We start from the raw sequence: 23,965 nt of genomic DNA, 5'->3' as shown, positions 1-23,965 counted from the left end.
CATATAATACTTTGAACCCCTTATTTAGCCTGTACATGCTAAAAAAAACACTTTGATGCGTTGTGTGTTTTTGCTGGGCATGAACCAATGTGTGCACAGTTACTTATAAGGAGGACAAACAACAGCATGGCTCAGCGATAGAGAGTTCAGGGCGTCTGCAGCACACAGAGCCATGCTGGTTTCCATAGTAGCCGTCCAGTCTGATTTAGACGTGCGACAACAGAGGAACCCAGTGGACAAAGTGAGACAATAGAAACCCAGAGGTCTTCTGGGCTCCAGAGAAACCAGAGGTGTGACAAGCTTTCATAATGACCGTTGGTCTAATTTGGGTAAAAAAAAATTGTCTTAATCTGCTTCATTTGAAATCTGTTTTAAGTGCAGGCACAGCAGGGTCTAACATAATTGAATAGGATTAATGAGCTGGAGAAAATGCTGTTTGTGAAATGGCCAATTCTCAAAACGTCCACAAGGCTCAAGTGTTGGCTGCTGCTTTGGGACACCACCTCCAAGAACCTGACTGTAAGCGAATAATCCATTTAAAATGAAGTAGCAAACCCAGATTCCTCCAAGGTCCACTGTAGGATGCTTTTCGGGATTGTTTCAATCTGCTCAATATTACCCGCCTGAATTATCTAAAAAATCTATATTTAGATATGGTCAACTCAAAACATATAGAGCACTTCACAAAAATAAAAGGGGACGATCTTGTCGACAACAATAATGAAATCTCTCACAGGAAAAAGACGCAGTCATAAACAAGCAAGTGTTATCAGCAAAATGTACATGAAAGAAGTATCAGAAGTGAAAGTAGTTGCCCTTGACAGATGGGATATCGGATGTACATTACTAATGCAACAATGTGTTGGCAGCATTTTACTGCTGCAGGTGTTTTAGGTGTTCTCAAATAATCCCAATTGATTGGTCAAATTGACGGGGGTTTAGTGAGGATTAATAGGAAAGGAAAGACAAAGAAATACTGGTAGTTCTGGTATACAAGTTAAGACCGCTTACTTTTTAAAATTTTGAAATCGTTGTTGAAAACATGACCTTTTTGAGGCTCAAGCTGTTATTTAAATGAATCCATGTTAGAAGTTGAAAACATCTCATAGTCATCTGAAATTTGATGACAGGCCCTGGATGTTGTAGGCTAAGGGCCACAATACAAAAAACATGTGAAAATCAAATTTATCATACACTCAGAAAATTCAGCCCATTATTTTACCTTTATGGGTACAACAGCTTGTCACTGGAGCAGTGCCCTCTAAGGTGCTGTGGTGTGTACCCATGATATTGTAGCCTATGTGTCCCCTTGTCTTTCTGATCTACCAATATTCCAAAGTTTTATTTATTTGATTTAAAGGCTACTCAACCATGCACCTTTAATGCATGGAAACTTATGTACTTCCTCACCAAGGTTCAAATGCTATAGTTATCCTGAGGTCCTATAATTAGCACTAGGGGGCAGAGATGACATGGGGCAGAGAGGGGAATGACATGCTGAGAACCAACTGACCACGGTTCGGATTCTAACCGGGTCTGCTGCGAGTCCTGAGCTCATGGGGGGGGGACGATCACCACCACACCACGAGCGCCCCCACTATAGCCCTTTTTCTGACAGTGTTTGTTTTAAAATAAGGTAACTTGACTATTCATCTGTGTAGTTAATTAAAGCTATAGTGTCTAACTGTCATGAGGAATTAGTAGATGCTGCTATACTGAGAAAAGTCTACAGAGAGAGTTTTGTTGAGCTGATAGGCTTCATCTGGCTCCATTTAAAATAAAAATCTCACGCCCTATAGCTTTAAAAAATATATATAATAATGATCCAATAATCCCCTATGAAATGTAGTGGAGTATAGAGGTATAAATTTGTGTAAAACAAAATGACTTAAGCACTTGATTAATGTAATCAGTTTCACCAGTGGAATTTGCGCACACTGATTTGTCCAGCAGCAGGTGGCGCTCCAGGTCCTGTTGGTGCTGCATGTGGAGCAGCAAAGTCTCGCCTCTTCCTCCCCTTCCTTCCTCTTCCTCCTCCTCTCGTGCGGTGCCCATGCGTTGTTTACGTCTCCTGGAGGATGAGGTGCGTCTCACTAAAGAGGCGCCACCGCACCGCACCGTGCCGAGGAGGCAGCTGATGAGCGGAGCAGACAAACGGCCCCTCTCCCAAGACATCCACGCAGCGTCTCATAGCTGGAGGGACCATCATGAAGACAAGCGGAGGACCGAGGAGTCCACATTCACCTGCAGACGACTGAGTGAAGCGGCAGGATGGCGGGGGGACGGAGGGGACTTGTGGCCCCTCAGAATACTTTTTTGGAAAATATTGTCAGACGGTCAAACGGTAAGAATGATGTCCAATATAATAGTATTCGTTGAAACCATGCATTGAAACCACGCAGGCACTGTCCAATCAAGCCAATCAACTAGTTAACGAAATTTGAAAATGATGGAAGCATTATAGGCTATTTGTTTTTTAAATGCGTGTTAAAAAGTTAGTTTTTTTCATTTAGCTACGTTGTAAATCCTGCAATGAAAAAATGTGTTTTCAAAATCGAACATTTCATGTTAACCTCCTCTATGAGTGTAGTTTTAATTTTCAGACTGACAACATTTTTGTCAGAGCTCCTGATGTGGAGCTCCATTCCCTGATTTCAAATGGGAGGGAGTCCCTGCAGGGAAGACAGCAGGTTACATTTAGGCTACAGCTGGAAGTCTTAATTGGAAAAATTATATGAGCCAAATCTGTATACTTTGGAAATCTACAGTCGTTATGCAAACACACGCAGTGGTGTTTTAATATCTGAACAACATAATAATGTCAGAGATCAGGATGGGATGAAAACAGCATTTGATGATGATGCCTTTGTTATTCACCATGATTCCACACGTTTAAGCCTCAGATTTGAATAAAATGTCCAAGCTTTTGTTGCAAATGTCTTAGCCTTTAAATATTAACCAGCATAATCTGAATAGGAGGTATTTCTCCTCGCAAATAATCATTAACCAGCAGTGAGGAGTCTAATGAATTGTGGTTAAATGAATTCAAATTGTTGAATGATTTTCTTGATCTAATATAGCCTTGTGTTAAAAAAAAGTCAGAAAAACTCTCATCACAATAAACAGACCTTTAATATAAAAACACATTAAATATTACAGTTGGTGAGATTATTAGAAGTTCAAGTTTAAACTCACCAAATTGAAGTCTTATAGTATATTTGGACATGGGTGTATCATTATAGTATCATTTGGCCTTTCATTATTATTAGATCCAATGGGGAGTGACATGACAGACTGGAGAGTTATGACACTGGACAGCTTGCAGCATTGTGTGTGTGTGTGTGTGTGTGTGTGTGTGTGTGTGTGTGTGTGTGTGTGTGTGTGTGTGTGTGTGTGTGTGTGTGTGTGTGTGTGTGTGTGTGTGTGTGTGTGTGTGTGTGTGTGTGTGTGTGTGTGTGTGTGTGTGTGTGTGTGTGTGTGTGTGTGTGTGTGTGTGTGTGCCTGTCAGAATCCAGGTTAATTGGATACACACCCTGTAATTGGCTTGAAGTATAATTCACTATTTTTGGTTAAAGTAAGATTTGGGTTGTGTATTCATAATGCATAGTCAGTGCTCCCAGGCACATGCTAAACCAAAATGTTAGTTTCTGTGTATGCACTCCTTTGGGCCTCACTGTCAGTCTGCCCATGTTACACAAATCTACATTTAAAATGTGTTATGACAGAAGGGAACAACTTATTCAGAAAGGGTGATTGCATTTTTTCCAAGACTGTTTATATGAGCAGTGTAAACAAGCTGGATCCCCAAGGTGTATGCATATAGTATATTTTGGGAAAAAAGAGAGAGAATCCACCCTCTAAAAACGAAAGCGCATGCTTAAGTTTATCCTTCGACCTTGGGGGTGGTCCGTGGATTAGCGAGAAGTAAATCTCTCCAAAGCTAGAAACAAAAGAGCCAAGACAATAATCTGCAGGATGCCAGTGTGAGAAACACTGGATACAGACTTGATAGACACACAGTAGTGATTGGGCGTTTACAAACAGTTAACAGTTAACAGTAAAAAAAAAACAGTCTGCACTACATATCGATGACAAAGTTCAAGACTAGTGTTTTGTGCTCATGTCCAGTAACTCACCACCTGCATTTAAATCTAAATGTAAGGGTTAACACACAGAGGTCTGTTTTGGTTTAAATGAAGAGAAAAAATTCTCTTCATTTAAACCTGTCATGGACCTTTTTCTCTCAGCAGACATTTTCGATTATTGTAGCAGGAGAGTTATGACACTGATTGATGCAACTAATAACACAAAATCATGGTTCTATTTAAGGAAATTTTAAATATTTTTCCTCTAATGATCATGAATTACACGTAACAGCGACCAAGACCATCAGTGCAAAGAATGCAATTTTTTTAATAGTTTTTCCTAATGCCTTTGCTCACCCAGGAACATCAACTGGCGTAGTCAAAACACTACCACTTTTGTCCAAAGGTGGTGCATGAATGAACACAAACTGAAAGCTCCTCGGAGCACCTCTAAGTGTCAGTGAATAGGCTAATGCCATTAAGCGCATAGGGATAATAACACTACCATGATCATCTAAAGTCCTTAAACCTGCAATATACCTAATGACTATTTCTGTCCGACTGAAACCTTTTGTGAGCACAACATTTTAAGTCAATATGGCAAACTTATTAGCGAAAAGTTACTTATTTACACATCTGGCAGTTACAGAGCAATGCTATTATACATTTTGAGTTGTGTTTCTGGCCACCTGGCAAATGGAATACCAACATTCACTCTATTACAGCTCTGTCAAATCCTCCACCATGTTCACTTGCAATTCAGTTCTGGTCGGGTAGTGTAAAGGTCGGTTTTTAAAGCTTTTTTATTTTTTACTTGACTGAAATCTGTGCCAGTTACGGCCGAATGTGGCCCTATGAGTGAAGCTGAACCAGAACAGTAAGTGAGTCACCTGTTCTAACTACTATTGCCATGACCTGTCTGTTATTTATTTTTTCAATTATGTGGTCTTTAAAAGCTTTCTTTATCAATATTTTTTATATTGACCTTGAATAAATGACTGCATTTGCTTGTAGGGAATACCAAAAAAGCATAGGCTAAGAAGCGGTTTCAGCAAACATATAAACAAAGTTAGCGACTAACATTAGCCGCAGAGAGCCAGAAATTCCCATCTAAAGAGGCAAACATCTCCCTCAGAAGTTGGAAGAGACTAAAACAAAGCTAATAAATAAAAGGAGAGTGAATATTAGACCAAAACATGACATGAAATAAATTGCTGAATCGTTCCAAGTCTGCTGGATGATTAAGTAAAAAAAGCTGCATGCTAACTTGTTAGCTGCAACAAATAACTCCTTGAGTTCCGAATCCCACACTGTTTCTTTTTTCTATTCTACATACAGTACATACTACAGCTGATCATAAAACAAATCTAGTTAGTGTGCAGTAGGCACATACAGTAATTGGGACCTACTTTTACTTTTTTATTTCATCATAACATTGTGCCTTAATCTTACCTTTTGCTCATATCCGGCGATGTGATGTCACTTCCAGTGCGCACTGGATATAGCTGTTAAGCGGAAGTGGCGGAATTACAGGGCATGGGACCTCTCGGCTGAAAAAAAATGAATGGGAGTCTATGGAAAGTAATCTACTATTTTCTGGTCCCAGTCATTAAATGTCTTGGATTACATATATGTTTTGTATGGGTCTAAATGATCATTTTTCATGTGAAGAGTTTGACGGTATGTTGTATGATTATTCGTCTAACGGCTTTTGAAAAAATGTTACGAGAACAACTACAAGTCTTGTCGCCTCTGTGACGTCACCTCAACACATTCCCTCCACTTCTCGACTGACAGTGCTAATGCTAATGCTAATGGCTGGCGTGGACAACGCCAACAATCTCCCCACTCGAGAAATTGAAACTTTCCACATGTCCACTTGTGTAGTGGTTTTCGCCACGCTGAAGACTTTTGTCTTGTCATTGAAAGAAGGCGGTAAAGTGCATTAAAGACACAGCCATGTTTCTGAGCTAAGCGGTGCGAGTGGTGGTGACGTATATCATAAGTGTCAAGAGCAGCGAAGAGCTGTAGTCCACAAAAGCGCTCTGCACAAAACCTGACCGTATCAAGCTTCTACTCACTAAATTGTTCCATTCTTTACACGAAAAAATACCATCTAAATCCATACAAAACATATGTGTAATCGAAGGCATTTCATGACTGGGACCAGAACATAATACATTTCTTTCCATTGACTACCGTTGTAATTTTTCGAGCCTAGAGGTCCCATGTCCCGGAAGTAAGGCACTTCCGCTTAACAGCTCTATTGTGGGTCAGAATCGCTCAAATAGCATGCTGATTTCAGCAATTAAAATCTGCAATACAAGCATACTTAATCTTACCACAAGAATTGAGACATCCTAAAAAAATACTTTCTATACTAAATGGCAGAAAGTATGGGTATTGGGACGCAGGGACAAAGTCTAGCCATGTGTCTGTCAGCTTGTTTCTGGGGTTATCTCCACCTCAGTTGTGAATAATTGATGAATGAATTCAATGTATGCCTACAGTAAGGCAAATGGTCTATTTCTGTAATACTTTGACAGCATTTTTTTATTTTATTTTTATTTTTACAAATAAGCTGTGTCAGTCCAGTGAGAAAGATTAACCTTCTGTCTTGATATCACACACTATAGTTGTCAGATTTCTGTTAACAAACTATTCCATTCAGGTGAGAGCTGCACAGTGGGAATTGCCAAATAACCAGCGTGTCTCTTTTGCTTGACATTCCCATCTATTTTTTAAGTTATCTGACATGCAACATATGTTTATCACTGTACTGTGTTAACCTTCTTTCCTTTTTATAAATTTCAGTTTGGACACTGTCACATAGACAGACAGGTACTATGAAATTTAGTTTGGTGTGCTGCTTATGCTTCCTTTCCGGTATCTTTATCTTTGTAATGTACCACTAAATGTTCTATAACCAATGCTGTTAATTTACAAAGCACTTCACTAATTAGACATGTTGAGATGAGATTTTCTAAAAATGGGAAAATCTGCTGCAAAAAAAAAAAGCGGTAACTTAACAAATCCAGCGCTAATAACACACATACAATACAGCTTTGGACTTTATGCTTCTTTACTCAAAAGATTAACGTTTGTCTGATCGCTGTAAAATAACACGTTGGCATGGAACTTATCGTGCATCTGCATCATATTCTGTCACTTCTCTTTAGTCTCTTTTAGTCGTCATTTCAATGTGTTCAAATGTGTGTCTTTATGTGTTCCTATGTGATATGAAAGAAGCATTTCTCCATGTGTTTTGTTGAAAGTGTCTTTTATTTCCTCCTTCTGCTCTTTCATCCCTGTGTTGTCATATTATAGTTGCCCCTGTGCAAAGCAGGGCGGTTTGTTTTCAGATTGGCTTTACAGAGATTTTAATTTGTTTCACTTCAACAACTTCTAAACCATCATATCTGCAATTTTTTTTCCTTTTGCCAAAATGATGTGAATAGTTCAGAGATTGTTTTTACTTTTATTTTTTTACCCCCAAAAATGATCTATTACTAATAAGGTCTTAGTTTTGGTCCTAGCTATGGAATGAAATAACACGTTATGCATATGTTTTGCACATACATTTTAATTTGATATATAAAATCTCAACATGCAGATGTGCACATGAGTAATTGCGTCATATTTGTCAATAAACCCTTATTATTATTATTATTATTATTATTATTATTATTATTATTATTATTATTATTATTATTATTATTATTATTATTATTATTATTACTATTACTATTATTATTATTATTATTATTATTATTATTATTATTATTATTATTATTATTATTAATAAACATTTCTTCAAATAATATCCATAGTCAATGCATTAATCGCATGTGTGCAATTTTAAAAAGGAAATAGGCCTATTTTTCAAGGTATTTGAAAAAAAATGCAGTAGCCATTTGTTTTAAAACTACACCGTTTTGCATATTTTGCATATATGCAAGTACTACAGAGTGTAATCATTCTCCATTAAAAGGCAGCTGTTAAACTTTAAAACACCAGTGTTATCCTTTGATTTTACATAATATGACGCATGAGAACTATAATGAGCACAGAATAAAAGTGTGTGCTTTTTTTTATTATACGCTCACTGAGGTTTAGAAAATAGGGTCGAAGCAAAACAGGATATTAAAATGCGCATGCATCTTAATGATTATGTAGGTTTATTAGCATTTTGACCGCCAATACATTTTGCTCTGAGGCTTTTCTAACATTTGAATATGCAAAATACGACATATAAGAATTAATTTACTCTGTTTACAGTGACATTTAAAAACCGATGGCAGTACAATATACTAAGAATACTTAATATAATACATAATAATTACTATTCATAAAATGGACCAGTTAATGATGAACACAAGCACTCACGTTTCCTACACAAACTAAAATCTAAAACTAAGGCTGTTTCATATTCTCCACAAGTAATAAAAAAGGTTCCTCTGAAAATCACTGCTAATGAGCAACCACTAAACAAGTCAAAGGGGCAAACACTTAGATGTTTTCTGCATAAACAAATATTTAGTATTTGCCCTACTTTTGTGCAGACGTGCCCCCGTGTAGAGAGGATAATGGGCCATAGACAATCATGCAAATCCTTCCGTGTGTGAGCTCATTTTAAATAACAGATACAGCATGAAGTTAAAACATCATATTCCATGATTTGTGGCCATGGTGAGGGGATAACCTCCATCATAAAATAAGTCACTGATTAGGAACTGAAATTTAAAATGACCCAATGCAGGGCCTGTTTAACACACATTTGATCTTTATCAGGGTGCGCACATTTCTTGTGCACAAACACTAATATTAAATGAAATATCTGTCTGTTTCTCTGAACCCCAAAACTTGTTTTATTATAAATATGATCAGGATGCATCTTCGATTTATTTTTTTTAATTTTAAATATGCCTTTCCCCCAACATTTGCTTTGTAGTGTCTTATCATCTGAACAACTGCTCCTTCTTTGCTGACCTTTCTCCGTTGCTGTTCCGCCCAACCCTTGACCTTGAATGTAATAGGTCTCTGCCTTTTCCCAACTTAAGCTTATGATTAAGTATATAAGTTGCTGTTGTTTTCAAGAAAAAACTGCACTCCCTCAAGCTATTTGCTCCTTTTGTTTCCCCGTTTACTCTCGATCAGACACCAACTTTGTCCTGGGAAATGCTCAGATAGTGGACTGGCCTATCGTCTACAGCAATGATGGCTTCTGCAAGTTGTCGGGGTATCACAGAGCAGAGGTGATGCAGAAGAGCAGCACCTGCAGGTAGGCAGCAAGACACTCTGTATGTCTAGATGTGTTAGGACACAGTCTTCAAATGCTTAAGAGGTTATCTGATTGTTATACATTGCATTTAACGATTACAGAATATCAAACATAACTTTTGTAACTGACCTCCACCAGATAACAAGATAGTTTTGAATATGTAACTGTATAACAATTTAACATTGGCATGTAATACATTGTTTTGATAGATATTTCTTCTGTATACGATAAACAAGAGAATCCAGCCAGTGATAGCTACAGCTATCTCGTTTATCTCGAGCTTCATCTCAGCTGGCGAAGCTAATACAATCATGCTGTAGATTACCCTAGAGAGAGGATGACTTTCTTTACAAGGTTTGTCTTTATGTCATGAGTACCTGCAGTGAAAAGTTGCGTGGGGCTCTCACTTAGATCCTTGCATTGACAGAAATAGACTCTTGCATTGCTATGATAGAGGGTGTGTTGTGAAATTGACGTTGTATCTGTGAATCTATTTGTGTTTATTTGTATTAACACCTGCTACCAACAGGATGACACACTGTATAATTTGAGGTCATTTGTAGAGCTATTTATTTCGAGGGGGTAATGTAATCAGGTGCAGGTCCATACAGTTTTGACCATGGCAGTGTTTTTTTTTGTGGGGGGGAGGGGCATAATTCCCTCAATAATTAGCCGCATAAGAGCTGGAGTAAATTAATAAGCTGTACATCCAAACTGAAAACAATTATCTTTAAATCAATTGGTGAGATGTGTCTCTGGATAGGGGCAATGGCTGCAGTAATTTGGTCATTGAATAATTCTACGGCTATGTGCTCCCAGCTAAATGCTAACGTCAGTATGCTCAGAATGGTAGTGCTAACATGCTGTTATCATCGTAGTTAAGCGTGTTAGTATTATAACAAGTGTTAATAAGAAAGCTGAGGCTGATAGGAATTACATTATTTTTTGTCTGCTTCAGGTATTCAGTCATGAACCAAACTACTGGACACACTGACATTTTATTGATGGTGTTACATGAAAAATCAGGGGATCGCTTAAGTCATTAGGATTCATCCTTTGGGGAACATGAATGTCTGAAGCCTAACAAATGTCTTGGTAGTTCGTCCAATAGTTACATCTCTAATGAGATATTTTCAGTCTGGTCCAAAGTGTTGGACAGATCGTTTCATCGATATTGGCCTCTGAGCAATGTTTTGATTTATAGGTCTTAATTTCAAACCTCAAATACAATTATAATCTCTGGGTACTGACTTTAATGATACAAGTGTGGATACAGGAGAGCTTCCACGGGGTCAATAGTGACAATATAAGGGGCTTAGTTTTCTTGTTCTCAGGGGCCCTGTTTATATTAGACCCTGTTTGAGTAGACCCTTGATCGACTATTCCCCACAATTCCCTTCAGCAGAGGAAGGGAAAATCCCAATATGTTCTGAAAGGTTAAAGTGAAGTATAGTACCACTCACATTTGACATTGCTATGATATTGCCATGTTTGAGATGGTTCAGTAGATCTATTTTATCATATAACTGAGACACAAATGTGTGATGTAATCAGTTTGTAACAGTTGAAACTGCTTCCACGTCACTGACTGCAACTGTGAAAGTGTGGGCCGTGTCCCCTGGGTGCTTTCTCTAAAAACATTATACAAGAATACTAGGAACTCCTAAAATAAAATGAGAAGTATTGGTATTTGAGTGAACAGTTTCTGGACTTGCTTATTGTGCCTGGCAGTGAGCACTTTATTAATAGGATCACATGAAAACAGTTGGTGCTGCCAAATAAAGAAAAAAAGGATCCGTTGTGTGAAATGGCGTTTGTCACAGCCAAAACTGCGGCTATATGACTGATTTAGGCCCATGGGTCCCACAGCATAAGCTTCAGAGCCTGTGCCAATAAAAAATATTGAACAGAGTGTGTGACGATTGGTAAGAGGTTTATTTTTAGGTTGCTAGATAGTCGAGTTTTTGTAGGAGGAAAGAAAACAGACTTCAAATCCTCATACTATATTCGAGATCTCTATAAATACTGTATATAAAAACACTACTATAACATTTCAGAAAATAACTTTGAGTTTCAACTCAACTGTATTTTTTTCTTGTGCTTGTCTCAGTCAAAGAGGACTGATCAAGACCACTGCAGGGCTTTGACTTAATAGATACTGTACACACATATTTTTATACAGAATGTGGCAATAAAAGAGGTGAACTAGGGAATCTTATGTTTTTTTGGGGGGAGGGGGGTTTCGAGCGAATATGGATCTTCTTTCAGATTAATTTGAGGAGTGACTTTAGTAAGTAAGTGTGTCATTCACAGCGTGGGACTCGAACTGGTCTTGGAAAAAAAAAGCAACACAACAAAACAAAAATCAATAAATATAATATAATAAGTCACAAACAATTCACATTTTGAGGTTTTATTAGAAACATAAAACACTTATCTGTATTTATTTACTTCAGAGACTTTAATTTCTTAACTCATAAGTTAATATTTTGTACGGACATGATATGGACCCTAAACGATGAAGCCAAAGACTTTGGGTATCCTCTCACTTTTCCCTTAGTGCAACCAAGGATGACTTTTTTTGGTTCATCGGAAACTGTCTCAATATGTATTGGAAGGATGTTCATGAATATTGGTGTAGACGTTCCTTTTTCCTCACAGGATGAATTGTAAACATGTGGTAATCCCTTAACTTCAATACTTTGGTTGTTGGTTTGGTTCGGCAAAAGCAATGGTTCAACCCACTACAGTTGGATAACTGGTTTAGGTATTTTTTTGACATTTCTGCCTTTTAATGGATAGACTGACAGCTGAGAGCCAGACAGGAAGCATTGGGAGAGAAAGGGGGGAATGACATGCAACAAAGGTTGTCACTGTCTGGAATCGAATCGGTGACACTAAAACTACAGTATACAGCATGTGCGGTAACCAATCAGCAAGGCGCTCCAGGTAACTGGTTTATTAAGTAGTTTATGGTATAGTATAGGTGTCACTATAGTACTGCCTTTCATTATTCTTCAAATACTCCTATATACTGTACCTTTAACCATTTGGTCTTTCAACATCAAACAGCATCTCCAGGATGCTATAAAAAATGTATAGAGTGGGGATGTTTGATGTTTTTGAGGATGACAAAAAGATTAAATGTACTCTCATTTCCCCAGAATGTTAAAGTCTCTTTTTACCGTAGATGTATTTGGATCAAAGATGTTCTTTACATTATAACTGCTCCTACTGTGTCATTTATGTCTCTTCAATTATGTTTATGTACAGTCATATGAAAAAGTTTGGGAACCCCTCTCAGCCGGCATTATAATTGACTCTGCTTTCACAAAAAAAATATAAAAGTGGTATGTCTTTAATTTACCAGGAACAGCTAAGTACTGGGATGTTTTCCAAACAAAGATTTTTTGAAAAGCAGTATTTGGTTGTATGAAATAAAATAAAATGTGAAAAACTGGCTGTGCAAAAATATAGGAACCCTTGTGGTTTTGTTGATTTTAATGCCTGTAACAGCATGTAAAACTGATGACTTTAAACACAAAGTTGGTTGGATTATGTTGTTAAGCCTTGAACCTCATAGAAATGTCTGTTTAATCATGAGAAAATTTATTTTAGGTGCCTAAATGCAAGTTGCACTTCTCTTTGACTCTCTGCTGAAGTGAGACAGAATGGGATCATCAAAACAGCTCCCAAAAGATCTGAAAAACAAAGATTGTTCATTGTCATGGTTTAGGGGAAGGCTGCAAGAAGCTTTCCCAAAGGTTTCAATTGTCAATTTCGACTGTAGGGAACGTTGTCAGGAAATGGAAGGACACAGGCATAGTGGCAGTTAAACCCAGGCATGGCAGACCAAGAAAAAAACAGGAGCGGTATAGGTGGAGGATTGTGAGAATGGTTGCACACAACCCACAGATCACCTCCAAAGACCTGCAAGAACATCTGGCTGCAGATTGTGTATCTGTACATCGTTCAACAATTCAGCGCAATTTGCACCAAAACATATGCTTTTTATAAAGACCAAATAACTTAATTTTTGTCTCATCAGTCCAAAGCATTTTCTTCCAATATGAAGCTGGCTTGTCTAAATGAGCTTTTGCATACTCCATGCAACTGTATCTGTGGCGTGGGCGCAGAAAGGGCTTCCTTCTCATCACCCGGCCATACAGATGTTTTGGTGCAAATTGCACTGAATTGTAGAACCATGTACAGATACACAATCTGTAGCCAGATGTTCTTGCAGGTCTTTGGAGGTGATCTTTGGGTTGTGTGCAACCATTCTCACAATACGCCGCATATGCCGCTCTTGTACTTTTCTTGGTCTGCTAGACCTGGGTTTAACTGCAACTGTGCCTGTGTCCTTCCATTCCCTGACAACGTTCCTTACAGTAGAAATTGACAATTGAAACCTTTGGGAAAGCTTCTTGTAGCCTTCCCCTAAACCATGACAATGAATAATCTTTGTTTTTAAGATCTTTTGGGAGCTGTTTTGATGATCCCATTCTGTCTCACTTCTGCAGAGAGTCAAAGAGAAGTAGAACTTGCATTTAGGCACCTAAACTACCTTTTATCATGATTAAACAGACCTTTATATGAGGTTCAAGGCTTAACAACATAATCCAACCAATTTTTTGTTTAAAGTCCTCAGTTTTACATGCTGTTACATGCATTAAAATCAGCAAGACCACAAGGGTTCCCATATTTTTGCACAGCCAGTTTTTCACATTTTATTTAATTTCATAAAACTAAATACTGCTTTTCAAAAAATCTTTGTTTGGAAAACATCCCAGTACTTAGCTGTTCCTGGTAAATTAAAGACATACCACTTTTATCTTTTTTGTGTGAAAGCAGAGTCAATTATAATGCCGGCTGAGAGGGGTTCCCAAACTTTTTCATATGACTGTATATACAGTGCTGGATCCTGTAAACACAGTGTGATAAACCTATGGGAATTTTTCACGCTTGACGAGTAAGTTGTTTGGGGAATGGTTTTCTTTGAAGAAAGTCACGTTCCTTGTTGCTCCGAGATGACAGCAGAAGGGGGAGAGGACAGTTAGCAGGGATATTACTCAAGCACTGGTGTGTGCCGTCTCTGCAGCGTCAGAATGTAGTCTCATTAAATTTAGCCTCTCTTTGGTATTTCATAACAAACTCAGAGTTATTTTTAGATCATGCTGGAGCAGGCTGCCTCTGAGGGTGGTGGTAACAAGCAAAGTGAGATGAATGTCTCCGCAGCAGCATGGTTAAACGTGCTCATGCGTGACCCATCTTCTGGTTTTGTTGTTTTTTAGAGGCATTTGCCCGACTAACCACCATGATGCATTTATCATTCTTATGCTTTCATGATTCATTTGAGTGAGTTTGAACTCTAAATTTGATACAGCGTAATCCTTCTGTGTACCTTTTCTGAAGTCACCATCAGTAAGTGGTCTGTACAGTTTGGGTGTAATTCTTGTTAGATGGCAGATCAGTATGTTTGTTTAATGCAGTTAAATTAAGAGTGGGTTAAAAGTAAATATCAGCATTGTAGTCAAGACCACCTAAACCTACACCAAGTCCAAGTGTATTGAGAAAACAGCGAATTTAAAGGGTTGAGAGTCCCACCCTCCATGACACACTTTCGATAAAATGTGGAATATGTAAATTATAGGCACTCCTCAAATTGATCATCTGTAAGATCTACATTTTCATAAAAACACACACAAAAAACTAAGTGTGCTTCAATCACTTGTTTTAATATCATAAACTGTATATATTATTTAGGAAATAAAATCAAAGTCCTCTTTGTCATTGAAGTTCAGTACGCTGAAAGACGCTGTTAAAGCAATAAGAGAATGGACCAAAATACCACAATGAAACCAGGGATTACTTGGAAACAAACACATAAAGATATTCACACATTCGAGCCTTCCTCGGCACTCTTCAATGCAAGTGCGAGCATGCTTGTCCAGTGGACGGCTGTCTATTATATAGTTATGTTGTTATTCCCCTTTGTGTGTTCCAGCTTCATGTATGGGGAGCTCACAGACAAGGACACGACGGAAAAAGTGCGACTAACGTTCGAGAATTATGAGATGAACTCGTTTGAAATACTGATGTATAAGAAGAACAGTAAGTATTCCATACCATATGTGGGGAAAGATATATGTGAGGATCTACTCTCTTGTCATGCTAATGTATTCAGAAACTCATGTTCATGCAGTGGAGTTCAAAGGCACAGAAGGTAGAAATGTTCTAATTGAGAGAGCAGGGCTAGAAAAACCTCCCCCAGAAACAAATGTAGAGCTCTGTATGTTTCCGCTCGCCATGTATTACAGGAAAACACAGAAAGTTGTGAAAATCTAGAACAATTCAGTTTAAACTTTACAATCATCATATCTGCTACATGTGCACTATGTGTAATTTCCTCTAAAAATAAGCAGAAGATGCAGCTGAATATGTTTGTGGTTCTTTTTCTACTTTCAGGGACGCCTGTTTGGTTTTTTGTGAAGATCGCTCCCATACGAAATGAACAAGAAAAAGTTGTCTTGTTTCTCTGCCAGTTCAGTGACATCACGGCCTTTAAGCAGCCCATTGAAGACGATTCTTCCAAAGGTTAGAGTCAACAGATTAATTTGTTCAACTTCATGCCTTTTATCCAAAGGGATGCATTTCTGAGTTGATCCTACTTAATACATTTACATCCATACTACCTGATAAAACACACAATTTTAAATCATTACAGACGAGTGACCTAAAATGTTTCATGCAGAGATTATAGAATGAGAGAGACACAGGTAACAGTAGTCTGGCAGCTATCACCATTCTTCCCTGTGCATTGTATCTACTCAGTCAAGTATGCACTGCTTTATGATGTTGATCCTCACACAGCACAGAAAATAGTTCAGTGAACTGTATTACCGTTGCAGACAGCCAAAATAGAACATGAATTAGTGCAAGTGAGCGACCACAGACAAGCAATAGTGACAAGAACAGGGTGTAGAATCATCATGTAATTGGAATTGCTGTAACTAGGCAACATGTAGCACTATGCTAAAGTCCGTTGCATCAGTAAAGACTGTAAGTTGGGCAATAAAAACATGTTTTTTTTGCTGCTTGGGGAGAGAGTTAGGACTGTAATTAGGGTGAGAACTTTCCTTCGGAGACATAACAGAATTAGTCTTTTGTCCAAATGACATGCTTTAACTTTAACAAATTAGTTTAATCCTGCAGTAACTGATGATAATGCACTTTCATTTTAGTTTAAATGTATATTGTGTTTACACATTCAGCAGACACAGCAAAATTAGTATTCATTTGGAGTCATGTTTTCATCCACCTGTGTCCAATTTTCACTCAAGTTTGGCTCAATCTCCACCAACTCTTGTGCTATATACCTTGTTAAATGCTCCACTATGTTAACCTAGCCAATTGGTAACTATGTCTGACTGCTGTTTGGTGCCCAGTAGATAGCATACAGGGTTGTTAAGGTATTTTTTGTTGTTGCTGAAAACAATACTGATGAGAGCATGGGGTCGCCGCCCAGATAAGATAAAAAGCATCAGCTCAAAGATGCTATAAAGCCCCAAAGAGCTGAGGCTTTTTGAATCTGTTGATGCTTTGTATTTTCAGGCGATATTCAAGGTTTTATATTCTCAGTTATCGAGTGCTTATCAATTGTGAAATACTGAAACTTATTAATATTATATTGAGCCTTTTCACACCTGAAAACATGCAGTTTCCCCCCAGGCATTTTCCAGTAGCAGAAAACGTCATGACAATCATCATAATGTTAAAGACTGTGCAAACTCCATGTGTTTATAATCCTCAGGCTGGGGAAAGTTTGCCCGACTGACTCGAGCTCTAACGAGCAGTAGAGGAGTGTTACAGCAGCTGCAGCCCACCGTTCACAAAGGGGAGAATGTCCACAAGCACTCCCGTTTAGCTGAGGTATGGAGGAGGATACATGTGGTTTTATTTCCCTAGTGAATACGAGACAACACACTGGACAATGAAAAAACTGTGAACAGAGGTGTCTTTTAGATCAGGTCAATTTATAAGACTTGTGCCATTCTTCTTATGTGCTAAAGTCACTGTCAGGACAATGAGGACTTTTACATGCACACTAGTAAACCGATCATTATCCGATTTCTAGAGTTACCAAATGATTTAAGTTCTCATGTAAACAGCATACATTGATAAAACGGATAAAAGATGTCATTGTATTATGAGAAATCCGATAAACACAACTATCTTTTTGACAAATGTTCTGTTTTATTCTGCAAATGTATACCTGGTTTATTTCACCCCTTTAAATCATTGCATGTGTAAAAACTTAGTGGGATGCTCTTGTCATGTTGTTTGGGGCCCCGAAATGTAATAATGACCCTGTAATAAAACTTTAAAAAATAAATAAAAACTTAATAATGTGAATAATGTACAAAATGCTGAGGCCCTAACGTAATAACTTTTTGCCAATAATGTAACATATTACATTTTGGAGCGAGCAAAATATTTTTCTCCCAAAAGTGTAATAATTGTATTACATTATATTACATTATCAATAAGCCCTCTTATGCATAAATCATTGACTCACTCTATAATGTATTAACATTATTACACAACAGCCGTGACTTGAGGGGAAGCCATAACCGATTTGCAGGTTGATAGGATGTTTTGAATTTATTTTGAAAAAAGTCATGTAGGCTAACTTGGAAAGAAAATGTAAACCCTTTTTTCCCCTTTCAAATCAGATTATTAACATTACCTGATTATTCCCCGTTATCTGAATTATTGTGATCATGTTTTTGTACTTTAAAAGTCTGTTTTATTGACTCACTGTTTTTTTCCGGCCAGGTTCTGCAGCTGGGCTCAGATATCCTACCTCAGTACAAGCAGGAGACCCCCAAGACCCCTCCTCACATCATCCTGCACTACTGCCTCTTCAAGACCACGTGGGACTGGGTCATCCTCATCCTCACCTTCTACACCGCCATCATGGTGCCCTACAACGTCTCCTTCAAGACCAAGCAGAACAACGTGACGTGGCTGGTGGTGGACAGCATCGTGGACGTCATCTTCTTGGTGGACATTGTTCTGAACTTCCACACCACTTTTGTGGGACCGGCTGGCGAGGTCATCTCAGACCCCAAGCTCATCCGCATGAACTACCTGAAGACCTGGTTCGTCATCGACCTGCTGTCCTGCCTGCCCTATGACGTCATTAACGCCTTCGAGAATGTTGATGAGGTGAGCGTGGCGGATTCTGTTTCTGTGTCACTGTCCGTCCCTTTAAGTACACATAGAGCGGAAACAGTTTGTCGATGAATGGAGTAGTTGATTGAAAAGAAAAATCAATCGGCTACTATCTTGATAATCTATTAGTCCTTTTTAGTGATTTTTCAAGCTTTTACGGCAAAATATTTGCTATTTCCAGCTTCTCGAATGCGAGGATTTGTAGCTGGTCCTTGTTTTAAGTGATTAGAAATAAAAATTTCTCCTCAGCCTCTTGCCATCAGTTGCTAGAGGTGATCATATCAAAGGTAATTGTCAGGTTATTAGGTTTCCACGCAGGCACTTAACCACTTAATATACCCTGTAGATTAGATCATGTGCTCTGGACGTTGTTGTGGACGAATTGGAATGAGCTGCATAATAATATGCTTGTTTATGAATTCACAAATGTTGGATCATAATGAAAAGTCTTTGCTGGAGAGCTATCACATGATCCTGAGGTAATTGGCACATTTTAATTGGGCAAGCAGTGTTACATTAGTAAACGGAGACACTCTTCAATCCTCTGCTCTGTCGCTGATGCCCTGAAAGCATTAACACCTTTATGACAGCTGACAGGAGGACTGAACCATGGCAGAACTCGCTGTGATTACAACTACGGCTTGTTACGATACCAAACGAGCATTTTCAGTTGGTCACTTGTAACTGGATAGATAAGTGTTACCATCTACTTACACATGTGAATATATATAGATTGTGTGCTGGTGTTAACTGTTTACAGAAAGTCTCTGTTTTCTTTTGCAAATGGGAAGAAAAACAGCTTGTTTATTTGTTGTTTATTGATTCACTTCATTAGTACACATAACTTTACATGGTGCTTACATGTTACAATACTTTATCTGTTTGCTGATGAAATCTGTTTGCTGATCTATCCAGCTGATACATACTGAAAGTATCTTTGTGGTGCAACTGCAGCTTCTGAATCAGATACAAATGTGTTTTTCTTCCAACACACACAAACACACAAGTGGAGCCTACGGGTGCTGCACTTGCCGGTTTTCATTACAATAATGCATCATTGTGTTTGTGTTTGTGTGTGGCTGCGTGAGCTGTAATGTCTCATGTCTTGTGATGTGTGTGTGTCTGTGTAAAATGCTGTGAAAGCATTTAAGGGCGTTGTGCGTCACGCGGGGAGCACCACAGTGTATGTCGGCTCTCATAGGCTGATGGGTAGCACATACAAGACATGGTTTGATGAAATGCTGCAGTATTGCTTCAAAAGGGAGGCTTGTTGGTGGCAAGAGAGCACTGATTTTTATTTGCGGTACCAGCATTTTGGCCCTTTCTAGTCTTTCACCGTTTCAGCATCCAAAACGCTGACAAGTTGAAGCGACCGGAGCAGGAAAAACAACAACCTTTGGCGTTTTTAAAGGGAGGATCTTTTTCTAGATTATCAGGGGGAAAAAAACAGTATTGTCTGTATAGCTTGTGAAAGAGCCAAACTGTTGCTGTTGGCAGACAAATTCCATTATAATGATGAAATCTTTTTGTCTGAAATTGGAAATTAGTCATTTAATTGGCAACAATTTCAATGATCAATTCATTGTTAAAGTGATTGTTTTAAAAGAAATAACACAAGTTTATGTCACAGATGTGAAGATTTGCAGGTTTCCTTAGTCATGTTCGACAGTAAACTGAATATCTTTTATACCGTTTTTGACCGGTCTTATTTATCATTTAGAGATGTCAAATTGAGCTAAATTCTGATGTGCATTTTCTACTGTTCCTTTTTAATATACATGGCTGCCCAACAAGACACACTCTTATCTGGCCGTTCAACAATTGGCGCCAGAAACCGAAAACACAGCCACTGCACTGTTAGAATAAACATGTGGCTCTAAAATGTGTTTAGTTTTTGAAGCAGCATATCAGACTTTGGCTCTACCTCCAGCAGGCCAGATTGTTAGTTTTGTTCATTTAGAAACATTGGTGAAAAATGAAACATCAGCTGTATCCTATACGTAAGCCAAGAAGGGCTGTACTTGCAATTTTTTTAATGCTGTTATCTGGTCTCTTTTTCTTGGTACAACAAGGCAATGCACTTGTGATCTTCGAGATAACAGCATTTTATATTATATTTGTTATGTAATATTATGTTATCATGAGAAAGAGAGCGTTGTTTACATGAGATCATTTTAAAAGAAAAAATATAATTTAAAGTATGGTCTTTCTTGGCTTCTGTATTGTCCTGCAACATGTATACTTATTTTTATTCTTCATCTGAAAATCCTCTGAAAAGAGATTATTTGGGCATAATGCTGCTAATTATACACTGTATGGTGTTTTTTCTACTTGAACAATAAGCCATTAAGGTGATAAGTTGATCAAAAAATGGTTGATTTGTCATCAAAATAGTAGATTCATTTTCAAGGTCATTAATGAAGCCCGACTCCAAACATTCACTTGTTTTCAAATGTGACCATTTAAAAAAAAACCAATAATAATAATTTTTATCTGATTGTACTGCAATTTGCTGTGACACCTTTCACTCTAGATTGATCAGTAATCGGCTGATTTGAAGAGAGAAAAGACTAAACAAAAGAAAATAATAACTGCTAGTTGCTGCCCTACAGCACAGCCTCATACTTCTGCTTTAAATCTAGTGTGAGGATCAAGTGTACAGTACATTTTGCCCATGAAAATGCTGCAGACTTATTTGCTGTAAACCGACATACATTCTACATGACCATCCAATCCCAGGATAACCTTCCGTTGTGTCTCAGCTACAACTCAGTGACTCCATTTTGCTCCAGATTGCTCCGAGCCAATCCCCGGCATGGGTAAATGAGGCAGAGTAAACAATTGCCCGTGTTATTAAGCCCTGCGCCGAAACATCCCGCTGCTGCTCCAGACCTTATAACGACTGACATGAATAACTTTGATGGCTGACCCCCTCCCCCCCCCCAACAGGTTTCCAAACGAGTAACGGAAGAGAATTAACGAGGAGAGGCTGTCAAAGTTATTCAATTCAATTTTAAAGCGACGAGACTGACTGAACCTCATAGCCATTGTGTCATTTCAGTTACTTATGACAAAACAACAACAAAACACCAACCACTTCATTTTGCTTCCAGTGCATGCTTTACCAACACAGACAATGTTGTTCTTTCTTTATGTTTCTTTGTGTAATTCCTAAAAACTTATTGAATTTCGTTGTTTTTATATTCATCGCTTACTACTGATCAGGTGTCCTCTCTCTCACTTGTGCTTCATTTTTGTTTTTTTCTTCTGTTTCATCCCTCCGTTCTGTTTGCATGCCCCCTCCCCTCCCACCCCCCGCCCTCACCCTCTACTTCCTCTTCTGCCTGTATTCATGCATGGGACGTGATGGGAAGAATTGGAACCACCAAGCTGTCACTCAAGTAGGCTTCAGTTTGTTTAGAATATGATAATGAACAGTTTTGTGTTTTTTTTATTTTAACACATGCTCATGACCCCATCAATATCTTGTGACAATTATTCTTGCATTATATCAGCATATCAGCTGTAGCACTTGTTGGGGGTATGACAGCAGAAGCATAATTCAACCAAATTAATTTGTCACAGAAATCAAGTACATTTTTGTGTTTTTTTCATGCTTGAGATTTATCATTGCCAGGAGAGAGCGACCATGTTTTTTTTGTTCTAAGAAAATGAATAGCAGTCTCATTAAATCTGCATGAGGGCTGATCCTGTTGTGACATCAGCAGTACAATTGAATTTGTGATAAATTGACTGTGAAACAGTTAAGATTTCAACATAAAAGTCCTCCTGACATTGAAAATATGCTTTAATAGAGGGATCATGGAACATAGTTGGCTGAGCATTATAAGAACCACCTCTTTCTTTTACCACCCTCTGGTAGAATATCTTCTTGAGTTTCTGTTTTGGCTAATAGGATGTTAGAAGCTGAAATGTATGACTTTTCATTATGAAGTTTTTATATTGGACATTGTAAAACACTTACGCTAATTTAACCTAAAATAGTTACAAAAAGTTGTTGCACTTCAGAAAGCCTTATAGAAAGGTGTGCCAGATCAGAAACTCAGGTCCCCACTTATTTACAGTGATTTAGTAAAATTCTGAATTTATCATGACTGAATGACAAACTCAAAGGTTTGATGAATGGTTGAAAATGACCCTACTGCGTTTGATGAAATCTCTTTTATATCTTATTTGGTGAAAAACTTATTTTTTCCCAATTGTGTTTGCAGCGGAAAAACACAGCAGCACTATTGCACTGATGATTGAGTTATGCAGCAGCTCAGGTCTGTACAGGGGTTTTTGGAGAGCGCTGAGGTGTCTGCCAGGGAGCTAGATCAGATCAAGTGACAGCGAGCGCTGCAGTTGTACTCAGATTGCAGACCACAGCACATTAGCCAAATCAATACCCCTCCCAGGGCACACACATACACACAAACAAACACACACACACACACACACACACACACACACACACACACACACAATATACCACCAGCAAACTGATGGGATTGTCTGTTTGAATCACTGAGGGGGTGTCTCAATATAAATTGAGCTGAGTAGACATTAAGCTGCTGCGTATGTGGCCTCCAGAAGTTGTAAAACTTCCTCACATTGCACAGAAATGTCTTTAAAATCAACTCAGCATTTGTTAGCACTTTGAATCTTATGTTTGTCCCTCTTGTTTGTATATTCTGTGGGTGCTGCTATCCCCATTAATAACACATTTACTGTTACACTTCAGCTGAAACAGATTAAACTTTTAAAGTGCGTGAAAGTGTTTTTCCTTTCATAGTGTTTTGGTATTGATTTTTTTCCTTTAATATCTGATGTGGGAGATAGACCCTGAGCAAACACAGGAGTACATCACCTCATCATATTTTATGTTCACAGTGGGGTTTTTCGAACTACCTTCATGTGATTAAAAAAAATTAGATCACTTAGATTGAAATTTTTTCTGTGGCAGATTACTGGTAATTAGCTATTTTCATCTTGTACTGACTTTTGAGGGACGGAGAATGGGAATTGCAGCATTACAGCACTGAAGTTAATAATGATGAATCACAAACTGACTCCAGGGTACTTTAATTTGCACTGTCTTTCTTTTTCATTCCTGTTTTAGGGGATCAGCAGTCTGTTCAGCTCACTGAAGGTGGTCCGGCTTCTCCGTCTGGGTCGGGTTGCCCGTAAACTGGATCACTACATTGAGTACGGGGCGGCTGTGCTCGTCCTGTTGGTGTGTGTTTTTGGACTGGCTGCTCATTGGCTGGCCTGCATTTGGTATGTTAATGACTTTTATTTTTTAAATGAATTTATTATAACTTGTATCAGCATCTTATTACAGTGCAACATATTATTTATTATT

The 23,965-nt window shown here is 38.2% G+C and overlaps 1 protein-coding gene across 3 annotated transcripts in view; it reads left to right on the top strand.

Moving 5' to 3' along the window:
* Nucleotides 1-2,271: 2,271 nt before the first annotated feature.
* The window catches only part of kcnh1a (potassium voltage-gated channel, subfamily H (eag-related), member 1a), a gene marked incomplete at both ends in the record, with an annotated part of 41,316 nt that continues 19,622 nt past the window's right edge, over nt 2,272-23,965 (top strand). Inside the window, 8 exons of one of the 3 annotated variants that reach the window (XM_080037066.1) lie at nt 2,272-2,344; nt 9,243-9,366; nt 15,371-15,477; nt 15,832-15,960; nt 17,177-17,295; nt 18,202-18,594; nt 21,975-22,001; nt 23,723-23,880. In XM_080037066.1, the coding sequence (XP_079893192.1) occupies nt 2,272-2,344; nt 9,243-9,366; nt 15,371-15,477; nt 15,832-15,960; nt 17,177-17,295; nt 18,202-18,594; nt 21,975-22,001; nt 23,723-23,880 (1,130 nt within the window). Of the gene's footprint in view, nt 2,345-9,242; nt 9,367-15,370; nt 15,478-15,831; nt 15,961-17,176; nt 17,296-18,201; nt 18,661-21,974; nt 22,002-23,722; nt 23,881-23,965 lie in introns of all 3 variants that reach the window. The other 2 variants (XM_080037067.1, XM_080037065.1) reach the window with 2 other exon arrangements.

Source organism: Ammodytes marinus (genome assembly GCF_949987685.1).
Source record: "Ammodytes marinus genome assembly, chromosome: 11".
Lineage (NCBI taxonomy): Eukaryota > Metazoa > Chordata > Actinopteri > Uranoscopiformes > Ammodytidae > Ammodytes > Ammodytes marinus.
Note: the sequence above shows the minus strand (reverse complement) of the source record. Positions and strands in the feature narration are given on the sequence as shown.